General features: G+C 30.8%; 1 protein-coding gene across 4 annotated transcripts in view; it reads left to right on the forward strand.

Annotated features, from left to right (window-relative positions):
• Positions 1–17,252, forward strand: part of LOC143046335 (E3 ubiquitin-protein ligase MIB1-like) — a 66,226-nt gene that overhangs the window by 11,765 nt on the left and 37,209 nt on the right. For all 4 annotated transcript variants that reach the window (XM_076219449.1, XM_076219458.1, XM_076219474.1 and 1 more), the window contains exons 12-13: positions 986–1,183; positions 8,591–8,742. In XM_076219449.1, the coding sequence (XP_076075564.1) occupies positions 986–1,183; positions 8,591–8,742 (350 nt within the window). The remainder of the gene's footprint in view (positions 1–985; positions 1,184–8,590; positions 8,743–17,252) is intronic.

A 17,252-nucleotide genomic window follows, 5' to 3' on the forward strand; every position in this document is an offset into this window, starting at 1 on the left:
TATTTCTGATAAATTCTCTTTTCTCTGGGATTTGTTTTTTTATTAGTTCTCTTTATTTTGGGATTTGTTCTGATAAATTTTTTTCTTTCGATTTTTTTCTAATTATTCTCTTTTTCTCATGGGGTTTTATACAAATATATCATGCTTACAAGGGGTATTTGCCAAAAATACCGCTTGATAGGTACAAATTTCCAGAGCCGTTAGGTGAGGGAAATTTGATTACCTCGAAACCGGTATTTTTGGCAAATACCCCTTGTAAACATGATATAATTGTTTAATTCCACCGAATGTTCCACCCCAGAAAGTTTATTATAATCAGGTATCATATGAAATTTCAACTTGAATGTATAATTTTATTATACACTGCAGCTGTGCTATTTGCGCAGTCAAATTGCATTGACCTTATAATAATTTCTTATCATTTTATTTATGTACAGTCACTGACTGTATAATTATATATCTCCCTTTTTATGATAATAAGCTGGTTCTCGGCTGACTACTACACTTTGTTCATCAGTTTCAGTGAAGTGTAATACAAGTGGATTCCAGTTTTATGTGACCGGTTGACAATTCGTTTCCGTTGAGTTTTATTTATGACGTCATTCCTGGAATTTTTACGTCATTCGGTCCAAATTCAATAATGATGCTATTTATCCTCAATATTTCATCTGGAACCATATTTTTAGAATGACCATGAATTTGTCATATTAGAATAGAAATAATTCATTGAGTTATTTTTAGACATGGTATTTGCTAGAGTATTTCCTATCTGCCGTGGTATTTGCTAGCAAATACCCGGGCATATGGAATTCCCTAATGGCAAATACCCCGGCAGAGAAAACAAAATCTCAATATATAGAAATTGGTGAAAAATACCATGGTTCTCATCCAATCAAAATACAGCATTATTACATTAGGTGGAATTATACTTGCAAGTTCTATTTTCTCTTTGATCTTCTCTGACAAATTATGTTTTATGAATCAGGACAAAGATGGTGACAGAGCAATACATCATGCAGCTTTTGGTGATGAACCCAGTGTTGTAGAACAGCTTCAACGTGGAGGTGCAGATCTAAACGCCAGGAACAAACGTAGACAGACACCCTTACATATAGGTGTCAACAAAGGCCATATAGGTGTAGTCAGAATTCTCCTAGAACTAGGATGTCATCCTAGCTTACAGGTAAGACCAATATATATCTTAGAGGTGTCAACAAAGGCCATATAGGTGTTGTCAGAATTCTCCTTGAACTAGGTTGTCATCCTAGCTTACAGGTAAGGCAATTATATTTCTTAGAAATGTGAACTTAAGCCATATAACATCAGCTCTCCATTCAACCTAAAATATTTAACTTGTAAGACAAAGAAAAAAATTACTTGTAAGACAAATCCTATTTATAAAAATATAAGCAGTTCTTCTCTGTGTAGTGATACATTTATATTTTATGTATTGATTTTACAATGCAAGAAACTGCATAGAAACATTTTTTGTTGTTTAAATGTCATGCAATCTCTAGAAATTTGATAAAGCTTATTCATTGAGATCTTCCTACAGCTTTAAACTATGTGCTACTCAAGCAACTTACTCATTGGTATAATTTTGTATAGTGCATCCAAAATATTAGAATAGGAAAAGTTTTAGAGGAAACAATCTTTATAGTTTAAATGGATTGGAAGGTATCGTTAGATATATAAAAAATTTATTAAATTTTATGCTCATTCTCATGCCATGTTTTCTGTTATGCCAATTTTGAGAAATTGACTGCTATCCCTTAATTATTTCCAATACAGACACTGACAAGAATTTTACTATAAAAGTATGTAAATAATTTTCCTAAAATAGAGTTCATATATTGTTTTGTATAATTTTCAACTGATAAAAAAACATTCTCATGGTTTAAATTCAGGAGATAAATGTATTGTATTTTAAGCTTGGCCTTCATAAAATATAGATTTTACTATAGTAAATTGAGTGAACCCAGCAACTCGTAGCAGAGGTAGGGGAGCTGATATTTGCAACAGTAAAATCAAGTTTTACATGACATAATTGAAAAAGTCAGCAAAACTGTTGCATAGTCTTTAGCATCTCAACAATGTGACGTCATATGTACACTCACTATGTAAAACATAATCATGAGAGGTATTTATACCTTTCTTACTCTTTGGAATGTTTTCAATGTTGACTGAAAGAAGATTTTGAGGCTCAAAATGTGACTTTCTTGTTTATTTTGTGAGAAAATTACATATCATAAAAAAATCAGAATTTAGTGATGGCTTTCTTTGTTACAGCTGGTAGAGCATGGAATCTAACCCTTCAAAATATTTGTCAAGGTCCAATGAAAATTATTGTTACAAACAAATTGCATTAGAATGTCTTTTTTTCTTAGCACAGGCATACGTTTCAAGTCATTAAAATAGCATGAGGTGTAATTAGTGTTAAAACAATAATGAAAAGCATTCAATTTAATTATGTTGTTTGATACCAAAATTTAGTTTATCCGAAGATGCTCTTCTATCACCATGTCTAAAATTAATTCAATGGTGCTTCCCTGAATTGTAATATATACTTTCTATGAATGTCATGCTACTATTTTTGGTAAGAATATAAAAAAGAATCAGTAATCAATGTGTGTCAGAATTTGGAATATTAATTTTTTGCTTTCGTTAATAATTGATAACATGGCCTTTATATACTGGTATACCAAATGGTGAACATGTTGTTATTATTATTTTATTTATTTTAAAAGTTAAGATCAAAAGTAAAAGTTGCTTGCTAGGTTGTGTGTTATGCATTACAAAAATATGGTCTGTTAGGCTGTTTTGAAAATGCGAGCATTAGCTGATTTCTTGAAATGAACTAAACAATATACTTTGGATTCATTATTATTCGTTGGATACCAATTTTGGTGGATTTCGTGGGTACCGGGAAACCACGAATTTAAATATTCAACGAATTGCAAATTTTCTAAAGGAATATATGCATACTTTGTCAAAACCACGAAATTAAACATCAGCGAATATGCAAATTTTCCTGAAACCACGAAAATTGGTACCCACGAAAATAAATGAATCCACAGTATATGTTACAGTAAATAGGTGAAATTAGGAATTACACGTAATTACTAAACATTTCAGTAAATACCTGTAATTACTAGTCAATTTAGTAATTACATGTATTTACTAGCTGTTTCAGTGATTACTGGTATTCACTGATTTTTTTTGTCATTTTTACAGCTATTTACTAACTTGATATTTTTGTTTAAAAATTAGAGACATAATTCAAGATATCAAATAAGAATGATCTTTTTTGTGAATTGAATAAGTAAACTATATGGTCCATCCTTTTTCTATTATTTTCAATGTTGACATTCTTTTCCTTTTCGTCGAGCCTGCGACTTTTGTCGCAAAAGCGTTGACAGCCGTGTCCACAAATATCCACGTTGTGGTTAAAATCTTTTTTTAATTTTGATAACTTTCTTAAAATATCTTGGATTTCTACCAAACTTTAACAGAAGCTTGTTTATGATCAAAAGATAAATTTAAAGAAGTAAATTTTGTAAAAATAAAATCAAGTTTTTTCGTATTTAACTTATAAATGTACTTAGTTTTTATGCTAGTAAACATTACATTCACACTGTGGTTAAAGTTTTTTTAATTTTTTAACTTTCTCAAAATATCCTGGATTTTTACCAAACGTGTTTAGGAGCTTGTTCACGACCATAAGATAATATCAAGAAGTAAGGTTTGTAAAAAAAAATCGTTGTTCATAAATTATTTATAAACGGACTAGTTTTTTTTCAGTTAACATAACTTACACTCTGCAGTTAAAAGTTTTTTAAACCATTTTATAAGTTTTTATAAACCATCCTGAATTTTTACCAAATTTGGACAGAAGCTTCTTACAGAACTATAGTCAAAGGATAGTATCTAGAGGAAAGTTTACAAAAAAATCCTATTTTTGCTTGGGATTCAGAACAAAAGTAGATGAGTAACTGGGTTCTGTGAAACCCTTACAATTTTGATAGCTGAATACGTCTGTAACCCATCTCCACAAGTCCAATTATTAACTTCATTTATGATTTAACAAAAACAAAAATCATATGTTATTTTTAAATTTAAATTTCTAAGCTAATGCACCTATAGCAAAAAAGTACATTTTAGGCTGATCAATTTTTAAGAGTACTCACTGATTCTCTAGTTAGTATAACCATAACTTTTGATCAATCAACTATATTACAACATTGTTTTAACAGTTAGTAAATAGGTGTAAAAATTCATTTTGAAATTAGTAATTACAGGTAATTACTGGGCCGTTTTAGGAATTACTTGTATTTACTAAGTGCATTAGTAATTACATGTAATTCCTAATTTCACCTATTTACCGTAACATATATATTGATTCCAAATTAAAAAAAGCCTGAAGGAAATACACCTTGAATTTTCTTTACAACTTTACTGCTTTGTAGTTTATACACACTTTTTGATATATTTTTTTACAAATTTCTGATCCTGTTTTGTAAGTTTAAATAAATTTTGACTGACATAACTAAAGTGGTTACCATCTAATTATACATCCCATGCCCTTGTTAAAATCCAACTTTCCATATAAGCTATCTTATATTCTTTTTAATACAACATACAGTAAAATACTTATAAACACCTTTGTTTCTAAAACTACATTGTCTTGAGATCAATCAAGATCAGCAAGCGTACAGAATTTCAGCTACCTTGACATATACATATATCTATGCACAAATATCACTGGTCTAACAATAAACCTTCTGCAGAAAAAAATAGCAATTCTAGATTAAGATAGAGTTTAATGCGCAGATGTGAGGGGCTCACATGAATACGAATGGAATATTTGTAGCTGTAAGATTGTTGATATATACAGGTTAAAAAAAAAGTCTGAAGTTTTGTAAAGTGTGTGCTGAAAAAATGTATTTTTAAGCATTTCTAATGTTAAGTTTCTACTTGTTCTTCATTTGTTTTTTTTCACCCTTCTTTGTTTTGTATATTGCTGTGACCTTAAAATAGGCACAGCTTTGATCTAGTTACATTTTTCTCATCCATCTTGGACCGTCAGTGATGGATATTCAATTTTACTTGTTGACTAAATGCAAGTTAGTGAATATTTTAAAATAACTTTATAAAATATAAAAGAACAAAGTAGAATCTATCAAAAATATAGTCAGTTCATGGCTTTTTGGTCTTTTTTTTATCACCTGGCCCAAAGTTGTTGGCCATTCACCATTGTATGCTGACCTTATCCAAATCTGTGAAACTATTTGACCAATTTCAATCAACTTTTAAACTATAAAATATATTTGAAATAACTTAAAATACATTTAGCATCCTTGTGTTGTCATTGAGGCTCTATCCTTTTTGTATCAATTGACTTAGACATTACCTTACCTGACTGACAGGGTGAACTGGACTTATATTTTACATTCCTTTCTGTTTGAGTTTCCATGAGTCAATATACATAGTGCTCTGTTTTATCTGACAGACAAGTTTTGTTTTATTATTGAACAAATACTCCATTTGCAGAGACCTTTATCAGTAGATTCTTTAATTTTTGTGTTGTAAAATTTTGAATTGAAAATCTATCCTTTTTTGGCTCATCTTTCAGACATTTGACCTTATGCCAACTCTTTGTCTCTTTTGTCAGTCTGCCATCCTGCGTCCCTAAAATTGTCCTTAAAACTCTTTTCTGAAAGTGCTCAATGGACTGAAATCTAAGTTTGTCTGCTTAATCTATAGGGTTTCTTTTGAATATTCCAACAAATTAGCTGTTAATTAAATTGTCATTTGGCAATTTCCCTTGAAATTTCGCCAGTTTAATCCAATCATCTGAGAAAGGTGGTTAATTAAAAAATTAAATATATGATATTTTTTTCAACAGATTGTTAAAACATTCTGTCAGTTTGATCTAACTTCATCTTGAAAAACATAATGGCTTTTGCTTATGGCCAGTATTTGTGTGGTAACATTACAAGTCACTTACGTTATTTTGAATTGAACACACAGAGGAAATTTAATGAATTAAATGTGTTTTTCTGATAAGGGTAAAAATTTGTTTAAATAGTGCTAAGTTAGTTTCTTTATGGAACTAATATTTGAAGATTGCTACTCATTATTCTAGCGGGCCATCATTTAAGTTAGATTTTATAAAATATATAGGATGCAGTAATAGTTTAAACATATTGATTGTCCTTTTTCACATACTAACCACAAATATATATTTCCGCAACTTGATACATATATGTTTGTTGCTTTGAAAAGTATAAATCGTAAATGTAACTAGATTTCATGAAATAAACTCCTAGAAACCTTTTTCAAGCCATGGAATGTGTAGTAACAAGTAAGAGTAACTTTTACATATTTTACATGTAGATTATTTAGCAGTTTTTGGATTGTTCTGTCTTTTATATCCACTTTTTGTTGTTTTTTTAATAACTAGTACAACAAAAAATGTCAAAGATGCTACAAAAACATACTCCTTAAGATTATCATCTTGACCTTGACATTGTTCTTTTTCTAAGCATTCATAAGAGGTTTATTTTGCTGAGACAGGATTACTTTGGTCATTCTCTTACTTTAATATGTCTGTCTGATTTTATGTCCTTGGTTTGACCTTAAGTGAAGTCAGTGAAGCACTTGTCTACTTTAGCTATGTCATAAACATCTCCATCCCAAAGTGCTGAATAAGCATATTTTACAGTATGCATGTACTATCTTATTTGTTAACTGTTGAGTTGTCAGTTTCCCTCTTGGTCATAAGCTCCTCATATATATAAAAGTTATACAAAATTTCAAGTTTGAGCAATCCTGATGAAGATAAATCCAGAAAAGTGCTTGGACTGCACTAAATTCATTGAGTTGCTTTCATTTCCACAAATGTCCTTTTCCTCTCTGGCATTATGGGCCTTCAAAAGGTCTTACAAAAAGGATAGAAATAAGAGTGAGTCTGACGATAGTCTGTTTTAAGAGAAAGGAATAACTAGCCACAACTCTGATATTTAGAAATTACCACAGAAAAAATGCAATCATTGAACATTGTTAAATATTCATTTATAGAAATATGAATTTCATCACAAAATTATAAAAAGGATGATTGAAGAAATCCTTTTAATTCTGGTCCCTTAAATATTAATTTTAATTTCAATCATTCAAGAAGTGATGTTATTATAATACCCCACTCATGGAATCACCTTGTCTGTATGTCCGTTCCTCTATCTGTCCATGCATCTGACCATCCCTTCTTCAGTTTGACTGTTTCTCTTTCCTTTCATACCTCAATAATGTATGTTACATGTTACTTAGCTTTGTTTTGAGGTTGGTCTGGGACTACAAAATGTAGGGTTGAACCCTGTATAAAGTGATTCTTATTTTTTAGTCAGTCACTTCCTAATAAGTTGAATTATTACTATACACACTAAGCAATGCAATTCTCATCAATATCTAACAAACAAGTGGGTGAATACATTGCACTCTGCATTGCATGCAACTTCTCTTTTATCCCTTTCAAAGACTTTCAAAGGTGTTCCTACTGTGCTGTTTCTTTTGTACATTTGCTTAATTGTTTGATGTAAATATCTTTTCTGCAACAGCACTTAAATAGATAAACTTTGCCTGTGCTATAAAAAGTATTACTTCACATAAACTGCAATGCTGGTTCAATCCCCTTACATAATATTCTATAACTATGTAAAATTTGATTAAATTCCTGTTTATATATAGAGAACAACATTTACGTTTATTATGCATATAATTAAGCTAATTTGATTATAGTGCTAAATGCCTAAATCATTATACTTCATAACACTATTTCCTATGCATGTGTTCTTTGGCAGAAAATCAAAACAGTTAACTAGTATGTTGTCTTTTGAAATTGATTACCATAACATTGTGTTTCAATCACAAAGAAGATTTTTAGATTACAAAATGCTGTGAAATTTTGCCCAGTTTTTTGGATGAATCCCTTCTAGATTTTCATTGAAAGTGTAGACGGTCACCAACTAGGTTTCACTGGTAAAGAAGTTAGATATCTTTAGTTAACCCACCTTTACAACATCCAGTGGCCCCTTTGTTATTGGTTCTATAGAAATTGAACTTCTCACATTTTTCAACCTCCTCCCTGGTCTTGCTAAAGCAGCATGTCTCACCAGCATGGTAAAATGAAATTTAAAAATACCATCATATTTCTATAGATTATAGCATCACATCCATAACACAATCTACAAGAAAACTTTGCACCCCTTAACTATAGGAATTCTTCGATTTTATCCCCTACTATGGATTTGGACATTGTCAGGAAGCAGGTTGACAATCTTGCCAAGGACATCTGGACAACAACACCAGTTTCATATTCTCATACATAAACATTTTGTCCTTATACGAAATTGATGAATTAATTGTAACACATCAGTCTGTCCATCAATTCCAAACAATTCTTCCCTGTATTTCTGATCATTATTTTACAACATTTATAACAGAACTCAAAACACTCACCATTTATCACCCAATTAAAAATATCCAATTGATTTTATAATATTTTATATTTTATATTTTATATGATATTTTGAAGGACTCAGAAGGTGATACACCACTCCATGATGCCATCAGTAAAAAGAGAGATGACATGATTCAATTGTTATTAGAACATCATGCTGACCTTACAGTTACAAATAACAATGGTTTTAATGCTCTACACCATGCTGCACTCAGGGGGAATCCCAGGTATGTTTCTAAATATAGAGATTGTTTTGACCTTGTCATATAAGGTCATGCTTCCTACTGCACAGAGGGGGAATCCCAGGTAAGTTTTCTAAATCAATTTCTTTGCATTGACCTTGCCATTGCAAGATCCTGCCTTCTGCTGCACTGAAGGAGAATCCCTGGTAAGTTTCTAAATAGAACTTACCAAATCAAGATCCTGCCTTCTGCTGCACAGAAGAAAAATTCTCATCGGATTGTCACAATTGTTTTGACACATATTGCATTATGGTGTGTTGAGGATATCCAATCAAAATGGCATGATATGAACTACAAGCTGTATTAAAATAAAAACAGAACCATGGTAACCTTAACCATCAGAGCAGATAACCACAGCAAAATTGTCATGTTTGTTTTCCATCACAGTTATCAGCTTCAGACATCTTTGAGAGGAAATTCATGGTTAAAAGTAAAGGCCATGCTGACCTTTATTTACAATGCTTTACCAACATTCTGTTTATATAGAAAATTTCTTACATTTCAACCTAACATAAAGGTCAACTGCACACATCTTTGCAAATTCTAGCTATCTACTCCATCCTAGCTACTTGGAAAAAAATCTTATTTGTAAACAGCTATTGTCCTTTTGCAATATTTTTTTTTTAATCTGGAGGAGACTGTCCTACAACATGTTGCAAATAAAAGAGAACATCATCTTAATGTTCAGTATCTTGATAAAGTAAATGATAAAATTCTATATGTTTTGTACTAATTATGCTTTGCATATGCATGTATCTAATGTCACTATGTTCATGTCACCAAAATGATGAGAGGTACAGTGAGTCATGAGAATTGTATTGAGAGAATACTATAGAAGAAAAGTAACATACCATTATCATGTGGTAGGAAATATTTGCCAAAGTGACACATTTCAGAAAGACAATTAAGATGGCACAGATGTTATATATTACTAACAACAACAATGATGCAAGCTGAATGCAAGGGAAAAGAAATGATCGGAGACATTTGTGGTTTGTGCCCAGTTGCCAATAATTTGAACTTTTTTTAGAAGATTGAATAATTTCATACAGAAATATCTGTAATAATATGACCAGTTTTTCTTTTCCCCCAAAACACATTTATCTAATTTGTGTTTTATGGATTTAGAAGAATCAAATTTTTACCAAAGTACATTTAAGGAATGACTGTAATATTTTTTCTGTCTATGAAGAAATAACATAAAAAATTTGGTGCACACTGAATAACGCACGTAGCGGGTGTGTAGACAGAAAAAATATTACAGTCGTTTCTTATAATTTAATTCTAAATCCATTTTAAACCGTAGAAAACCATGAAAAAACATTGATGACTTCACGGTCACATGACTTAATTATGTCTATGGGCTCATAACAAAATAACGTTAGCCAATCAGAAGACGTGTTACATCCAAAATTAAATTATTTGTAAATAAACATGCAAAAACAAATTTGGAGTTATCCCCCTTGGTATGTAGGTAAAAACACAGCACTCTGTCCAAACCATGCACACTATTCTTGGTGAAGTTAGAATTGCTGGCTACAGCTGGTTGAAGGGGACCAAATGACCTTATTTGACTGATTTGGCCCAAGTTCAACCAACTACAGTAAAGCTATCTTGTAAATGTCTTTTCCTGAAATAGTAAAAAGTACAGGTCATGCAGGGAAAAGTCTCATTGGGGTTCATGCTTCATTTTAATCACTGTATAAGGATATTTGACTTGAGCAAGTTTTGTATTGTAAGGTGGCAACCCTTGGTTTAGCTGGATCTGTATACGTATCAAAAATGATATTGTGAACTATATTATCAAGCTATGTTATGATTTGACTGGGAATGGATTGTAAAAAAAGCTTTTTTTTGGCCTTGAATAAACATCATAAACATTTGATAAACAGATTGCCAATTTTTTGACAGTTTTAAAAACAATTTCAACTGTAAGAATAAATATGGTTTGTTAATTTAGGGTAAAGCCAGACAAATTAGAATAAAGCATTGATTGTCTAAAGCCATGAAAAAAGCCTGAAAATTTGATTAGATAAGGGATATCAAACATCTGCAGGCTCTGAAATTTAACAGGGGTCAATTGCTCCTGGATTTCAATCTCAATCTATCATGTAATGAATTGACTATATGCTCTAAATATTGTTATTAAGCTGATTTTAAAGAGGGTCTACAGGGGATTTGTTTAAAAATGTAACATATATGTTTGGCACACACAGTACTTACAAGTTAGTTCAGTCTGTAGTCCCGAGTTAAATTTGATAAGTCCATGTGTAGGGTATAAGCTTTAAGTCTACAAAGCAGTTACTTTAGTAAGAACTGAGAAGTAAGCTCTGCTATGTTGACTTTGCATCAGTTGAATGCGTAAAAGAAAGTTGGCACAAATGCCCTGATGATCACAGCAATAGAAAGTATACATTTTATAACAGTGTTGCATTGTCATACATCAGTGGTGTGTATGCCTAAAGATGTACAGCACCAGTGCAGATAAACAGTCTCTAGATCACAGATTATAGTCAGCCCCTTCAAATTAGGAGTACCCCTAACTGATATCTTCAAGTATTATTGTGTCAAAGGTCATCCATGATGCAACCAGTACTATGCTGAGAAAAAGAAGTATTTATCAGATCACGGGTTTGTTTCCTTTGCTATATATATACAAATATATACTTGCCAAGTGTGTCAGTGACTTTCCCACATTTAAAAGCTATCCTTCATTCTAAGACAAGAGTCCATGATCCAAGGGGTATAGTAAGAGGTTTATAAAGAATTAGAAGAGATAGTATTTTGTTAGTATTCAGAGCTTTGATCAAGTTACATTGTAGATTTTGAAGTTGTATTGTGGAGAGGTAGCATATATGGAGTGAAGGCCATCCTATGACTGCTCCTTTACTTATAAGGCTATGCATTACATATATTTTGGCATACTTCATAGACTGTGTGATCCATGTTATTACATTATGAGGCCATCAGTGGGATTATCTATCGGATCATTAGGATAATCCCATTATTATTCTATTGATTTAACAATGATGTGTTGATAGGATAATTGTAATCATTTTGATCTTACATTTATTTTCTGTTTATCCAAAGACTCTTGATATTTCAAGGTTCAATTACCCCTTAAGTGCCCTGCATGCTGAAACACATGTAGATGCACTGCTACTGTGTGTGTGTGTAGATGATGATAAAGGGTTAATCAAAAGTAGTGAAGGTTATTTAATATTTGTTTTGAGAATTGTACTTACATGACAGTTATTTGAAGGTTATTTTAAAATAGATCTCATTTTTATAACTACTCATATAATGAGATGCAAAGATGATCTGGAAGTGATTTTAAAACATTGTGTATTGCACCCCAAACCCCTCATGGCAGAAAAATCCATTTATAATAAGATGCCAGATGGGTTTAGTTACAATTCAAATGGCATTCCTTGGCTATTTAAGATAAAGGAAGCCACATGTGTGCTCAGATTCATCATCCAAATTACGTGGATTCAATATTATCAAATCTATCATCAATTTTAATTGGAATCAAATCAGCATTGAAAATAATTGTGGTGTGAATTTTCATTAATTCATTCTGTGGAAATTTAAAAAAAATACTGGTAAAAAGAGAGATGTGGAAATTTTTGAAAAAATGCAATATTTTTGAGAAAAATCCAGATGTTTTTCTATTATAATTTTTTGGGTATTTTCTTACCGATATGATATATCATGCAGAAAAAAGTGCCTGTATGTTGTCACACTATTTAAGACTGTGCTGCATGAGTAATGGCATTAAATAAATAAACATCCTTTTTATTGGAGACATAAAAATATCTTTATGTTATTTATAAATAAATCTTTGGGGAAAAAAATATTTAAAAACTAATTTCATGTCAGTTTGGTTAAAAAAAAAACACCAACAAAACACATTTAAAAATGCTCTTCAGCAGTCATTTACATTTGACACAAAGGTTTTTGGTACCATAATTTTCTACATATCCACCATTGGTAGGCTTTAGGTTTGATATAATACCACATGCTCAGCACAAAATTACGCTTCAACTGAAAAGAAATGTACATGTATTACAGACACTAACAAGAAGTGACAAGATATATATATACGAGTGCTGTTAGATTCTTTTCTTTGTTTTAGAAGACTGAGATGTTATGAAATATTAAATATTAAACATTACATAATAGGAGCCTGCACACTGCAAGCAAACGTTACCTCAGAGTAACTGGAAACAGCTCCAGTAGTAGTTTAAAAAGAATAATAAACAGTTAATACCAGTGGCAGATCCAGAAAATTTCATAAAAAGGGTGGGGGAGCTCATTCCAGTAATGCCTCAGTGATTCCCTATATAATAAACCTTAAAAATTATGGGAGGTCAGCTTTTCTCCTGGGAGGTACAACTCCTGTTTCAACACACTTTATACTGGATTTTATGAAATGGAATTTTAATTTAACAAGGCTAAGGCATGTTCAACTGTAGAAGTACATATTTTATATTATTGATAGTTATGAAGATAAAAAAAATAATATAAAAGCCATTTCTTACATAAATATTGATGTTTTAGAGAAACATTTTGTGAATATCATTCTCTTACATTTTCTTTCAATTCTCTTATCCAAGATTTAATACATTGTTTTTGTAAATATAAATCTTTCAAACAAATATTGTATTTTTTTTTATTTTCAAAAAACTTGACTGAGATAATTGAAAAACAAAGGATATGGGGAATCCATCCATGACACACAATTAGTACATTTACAGCAAAACCACACAATAATCAAAGGAACAGCTCTTTTATTGCTGTTCTTCATTTCAAAGATACACTGAGGTCTTATGTTTATAAACTAAAAATATTAAAAGAAGTTGTTCCTAATTTTTGTTGATTTTTTTGTGTGTTTTGAATTAAAAAAAAATTGAGATGTCTGTTTTCTAGTTTACTTGATTTATGATTTTTTTTTTTAAATTTCTCATTTGTTACTGGTATTCTTTCAATTGGTTAATTGTTCTCTTTATAGATATTGCATTTGATATTTTTGCTTTTATGAATAGCAAGTGTCTTTTACGATTTTTACAAGTACAGTCAGTACATGTAATAGAATTTCAGCATGTACCTTCAATAGTATATGTGTAAAACAAACACTTTATCATGTACTGAAGACTGTTATCAATATTCCATGGAACTAAAATAAAATAAGATAACTTTTATTTCCAATAGAGGATCCATAATAGACAAAATCAGAACAAAGATTAGCACATTCAGTATTTATATTTATAATATTTATTGGTGAAATATAATTAAGAATAGCAGTGACACATGAACAAAGAGAAGCAACTCTACACAACAATGTGTCATAAACTGTTGCATGAAGACATTCCAAGAGAAAGTATTTTTATGAGACATTCTTTTTTGAAGAAATTAGATCTCTGTGTTTTTTTTTTGTTTTTCTAAAATTTTAAATCTAACAATTTAAGAAATATTCTGTATGTATTATTTGTGATTATAGTCAGATGTTAATCATTATAATTATACTTAAAAGTAATCTTAAGCATTTATATATCAATCTTCATATTTTTTTAAAAACATCATTATAAAAAAAACAAGAAATGAATTGAATTTGAATTTTGCAACAAGATTTCTTACCCAAACTTCAATAATGATCCTTTGTCTTCCACATAGAATCCAGTTCCTAATACCAGCAAAGTGTAACTTTAGTAAATGGTAAAAAAAATCACTCCAAAGTGTGAAGAATCTTTAAAGCAGTGAGCCTTTTCTATGCGACCACAGTAGCGGAGAGGGCATTAAGTTTTACCTTGTCTGTACATAGGTTCATAGTCCGCATGTCCCAAAATTGGTTTTGTTTTCTAACTTTTGTTTGCCTCAACCAAACATAATGAAACTTATACACAATGCATATTACCACAAAACACAGATCAAGTTTGAATTTTGGTGAAGTCACTTTTACCGTTCTAGAATTATGCCCTTTTACAAATGGACAAATTGCTAATTTTTTTCCATTCTCTAACTTTACTTTTCTACAACCAATTGTTATGTACAAATTTGGGATGCATCACTTTTACAGTTCTTGAAAGATGTCCCTTTATATCATTATATGCAAGCAGGGGCATCATATGAGTCCTATGGACATATTCTCCATTTATTTATGCTTGAAGTCTAGCCCATCTAGACCATCACAATAATCTTGGACTATAACACTATTATATATTTGTAAAAAGTCCCAACAGAAATTTAGGTAATAAAAAATCTTTAATCTTTGTTATAATTAGAATGATTTATGTTTTTAAAAAATCAAGTAATTATTAGTTGAATGAGATTTTATTTCTCCATATGTTTGAGAATGAGGGGAGATAAGAATCTTATACAGAAAGATCACACAGTTCACTTTATTTATAGATCTCTTATCTACTTGTTTAGACTTTACCATTTACACACATGTGTATGTTAACTGTTCTCCTTAACATTTGCACCAAAGATAAAATAATTGCTCATGCTAATGCAGCCATGCATGAAATTATCCTGGTTTCACCCAAGTGTTTTTCGTTTAACTTTTGGGAATACTTGAGCCTGATGTCTTTATGTTTGTTTTTGTTGCTATGGAAACCAGGAAGCAGAAGGATGAACTGTTATCTACTCAGCTTCTATCTATTTTATGTCTGTGAAACTGTTAGCCATTCTGGTTTTATATTTAGTTGAAAAGTTGTGCAACAGATAATAGTTGATAACACAAAATCTATAGATAAAACTTTTCTCTTCAAACTTCATACATTATGCACATTGCATATGGTTTGATCTTAATACTGGAATATACCAGTGTTTAAATTGATAGCAAAAATACAAAACTCAGAACATTGGATTTTTGTGGAAAATTTTTATGGCTTTTAAAATAACATTATTTTACATTTTCTACCCTGACAAATTTACAAAATTACAAATTTTACTTTGATATTGTGTAGTATATATCTCCTTTATCCAAACTTCCAAACAACATTAAAAAACTGAAGAAAGTTTAAGGTAAAATAGATGGACAATTGAGGGATATGCATTTATGGTATAGTTTATTTGAAAATTCAGGAATTTGAAGAGTTAAAGCCCCAAAAAAGTGAAATTACTAGACAATTTTTCAGTGAACTGGTTATCATAAAGTCTAGTTGGTATTTGCTCCTAAACATTTAAAGCTTGATTCATATTGCTAGAATGCAAGTCAGAGATTTAAATTGAAGAGAGCAACCATGGATGATAACAAATTTATCAGTATCAGGTCACAAGATTCATTCATAAAAAGGCATCTGGTACTGATGTAGACTGTTGACCTTTATCTATAATTAAATGCTGTGAGCTGTGAGTAGCATGTGTGATTATAAGAGATGATGTCAAACAGCTGTTAGCCTCAGCAGGAGGGAGGAAGATAAACTGGACAGTTCATCATAATCCAGATGATAGATTTCAATGAATATATCTGTCCATCTTACACTGGTATCAAGTATCCATTAGTACTCATGTTGGCAGGAAAGATGAATGTTCTGTGGGTCTGTGTTTGATTTTGTCTGATACAAGTCTTTGGGGTAATAAATGAAAAGTGAAATTACACCTTAATGGTATCCACATTCCCCTAAACCCTTACTAAAAATAATTGTTCCATTTTATTTCTCCATAAATTTGAAAGCTGGCCACAAATGCATTCTATTGTAGAGCAAATATTTTAGACCAAGTGCAAAGTACAGTAAACTGACATATATATCTTTGCATCTTTTTCAAAATGTTTATACCATGTATTTGTAAAACCTTATTTTTCCCTATATTTGCAAGCTCTCAACAATTGTTCTGTATCAAAGAATAAATGAGTTAGACCAAATACCAAGTATCAGTAAATTGATATAAATATCTTTATACAATTTTATCAAAATGTTTATACCAAATTACCAAAATTGTTTTAGAAAACTGAAGAATATTCACCACTTCTGAAAGCAAGCCTGAAATCTTTTAGTATTAGTGACCTTTCAGTTTTATTTATTAACATGCTGTATTTATTAGATTCTTCAGGAAATATATGAGGGGAAATGTTCATGGATCAATTCTGTGGGTCAGTGAGTCACATTAATTCTATAATGTGTGCATTTTTTATTGGGAAACTTATACCTGATGTAAAGAAAATAACTAGCCAAAATAAAAATTCAAAATTTTAATAGTTATTGTGAGGTAAACTTGTGACAATTTTGAGATCTCTGTACCCTTTTTAGCTCACCTAACCTGAAAGGTCAAGTGAGCTTTTCTCATCACTTGGTGTCCGTCGTCCGTCCGTCGTCCGTAAAAATGTACAAAATTTCTGAATCAAAACATTACGTTGAGAAAAATTAACTCGTTCTGTCAATAAACGTTGTATTATATTTAAAACGAAAGCAATTTAAACCGAGGAATGTATACGGAAAGGAGTCATGATCACTGACCCAAAGGAAATTAAATATTTAAAGAGTTAGGAA

Source organism: Mytilus galloprovincialis, chromosome 1 (assembly GCF_965363235.1).
Source record: "Mytilus galloprovincialis chromosome 1, xbMytGall1.hap1.1, whole genome shotgun sequence".
In the NCBI taxonomy this organism is placed as follows: domain Eukaryota; kingdom Metazoa; phylum Mollusca; class Bivalvia; order Mytilida; family Mytilidae; genus Mytilus; species Mytilus galloprovincialis.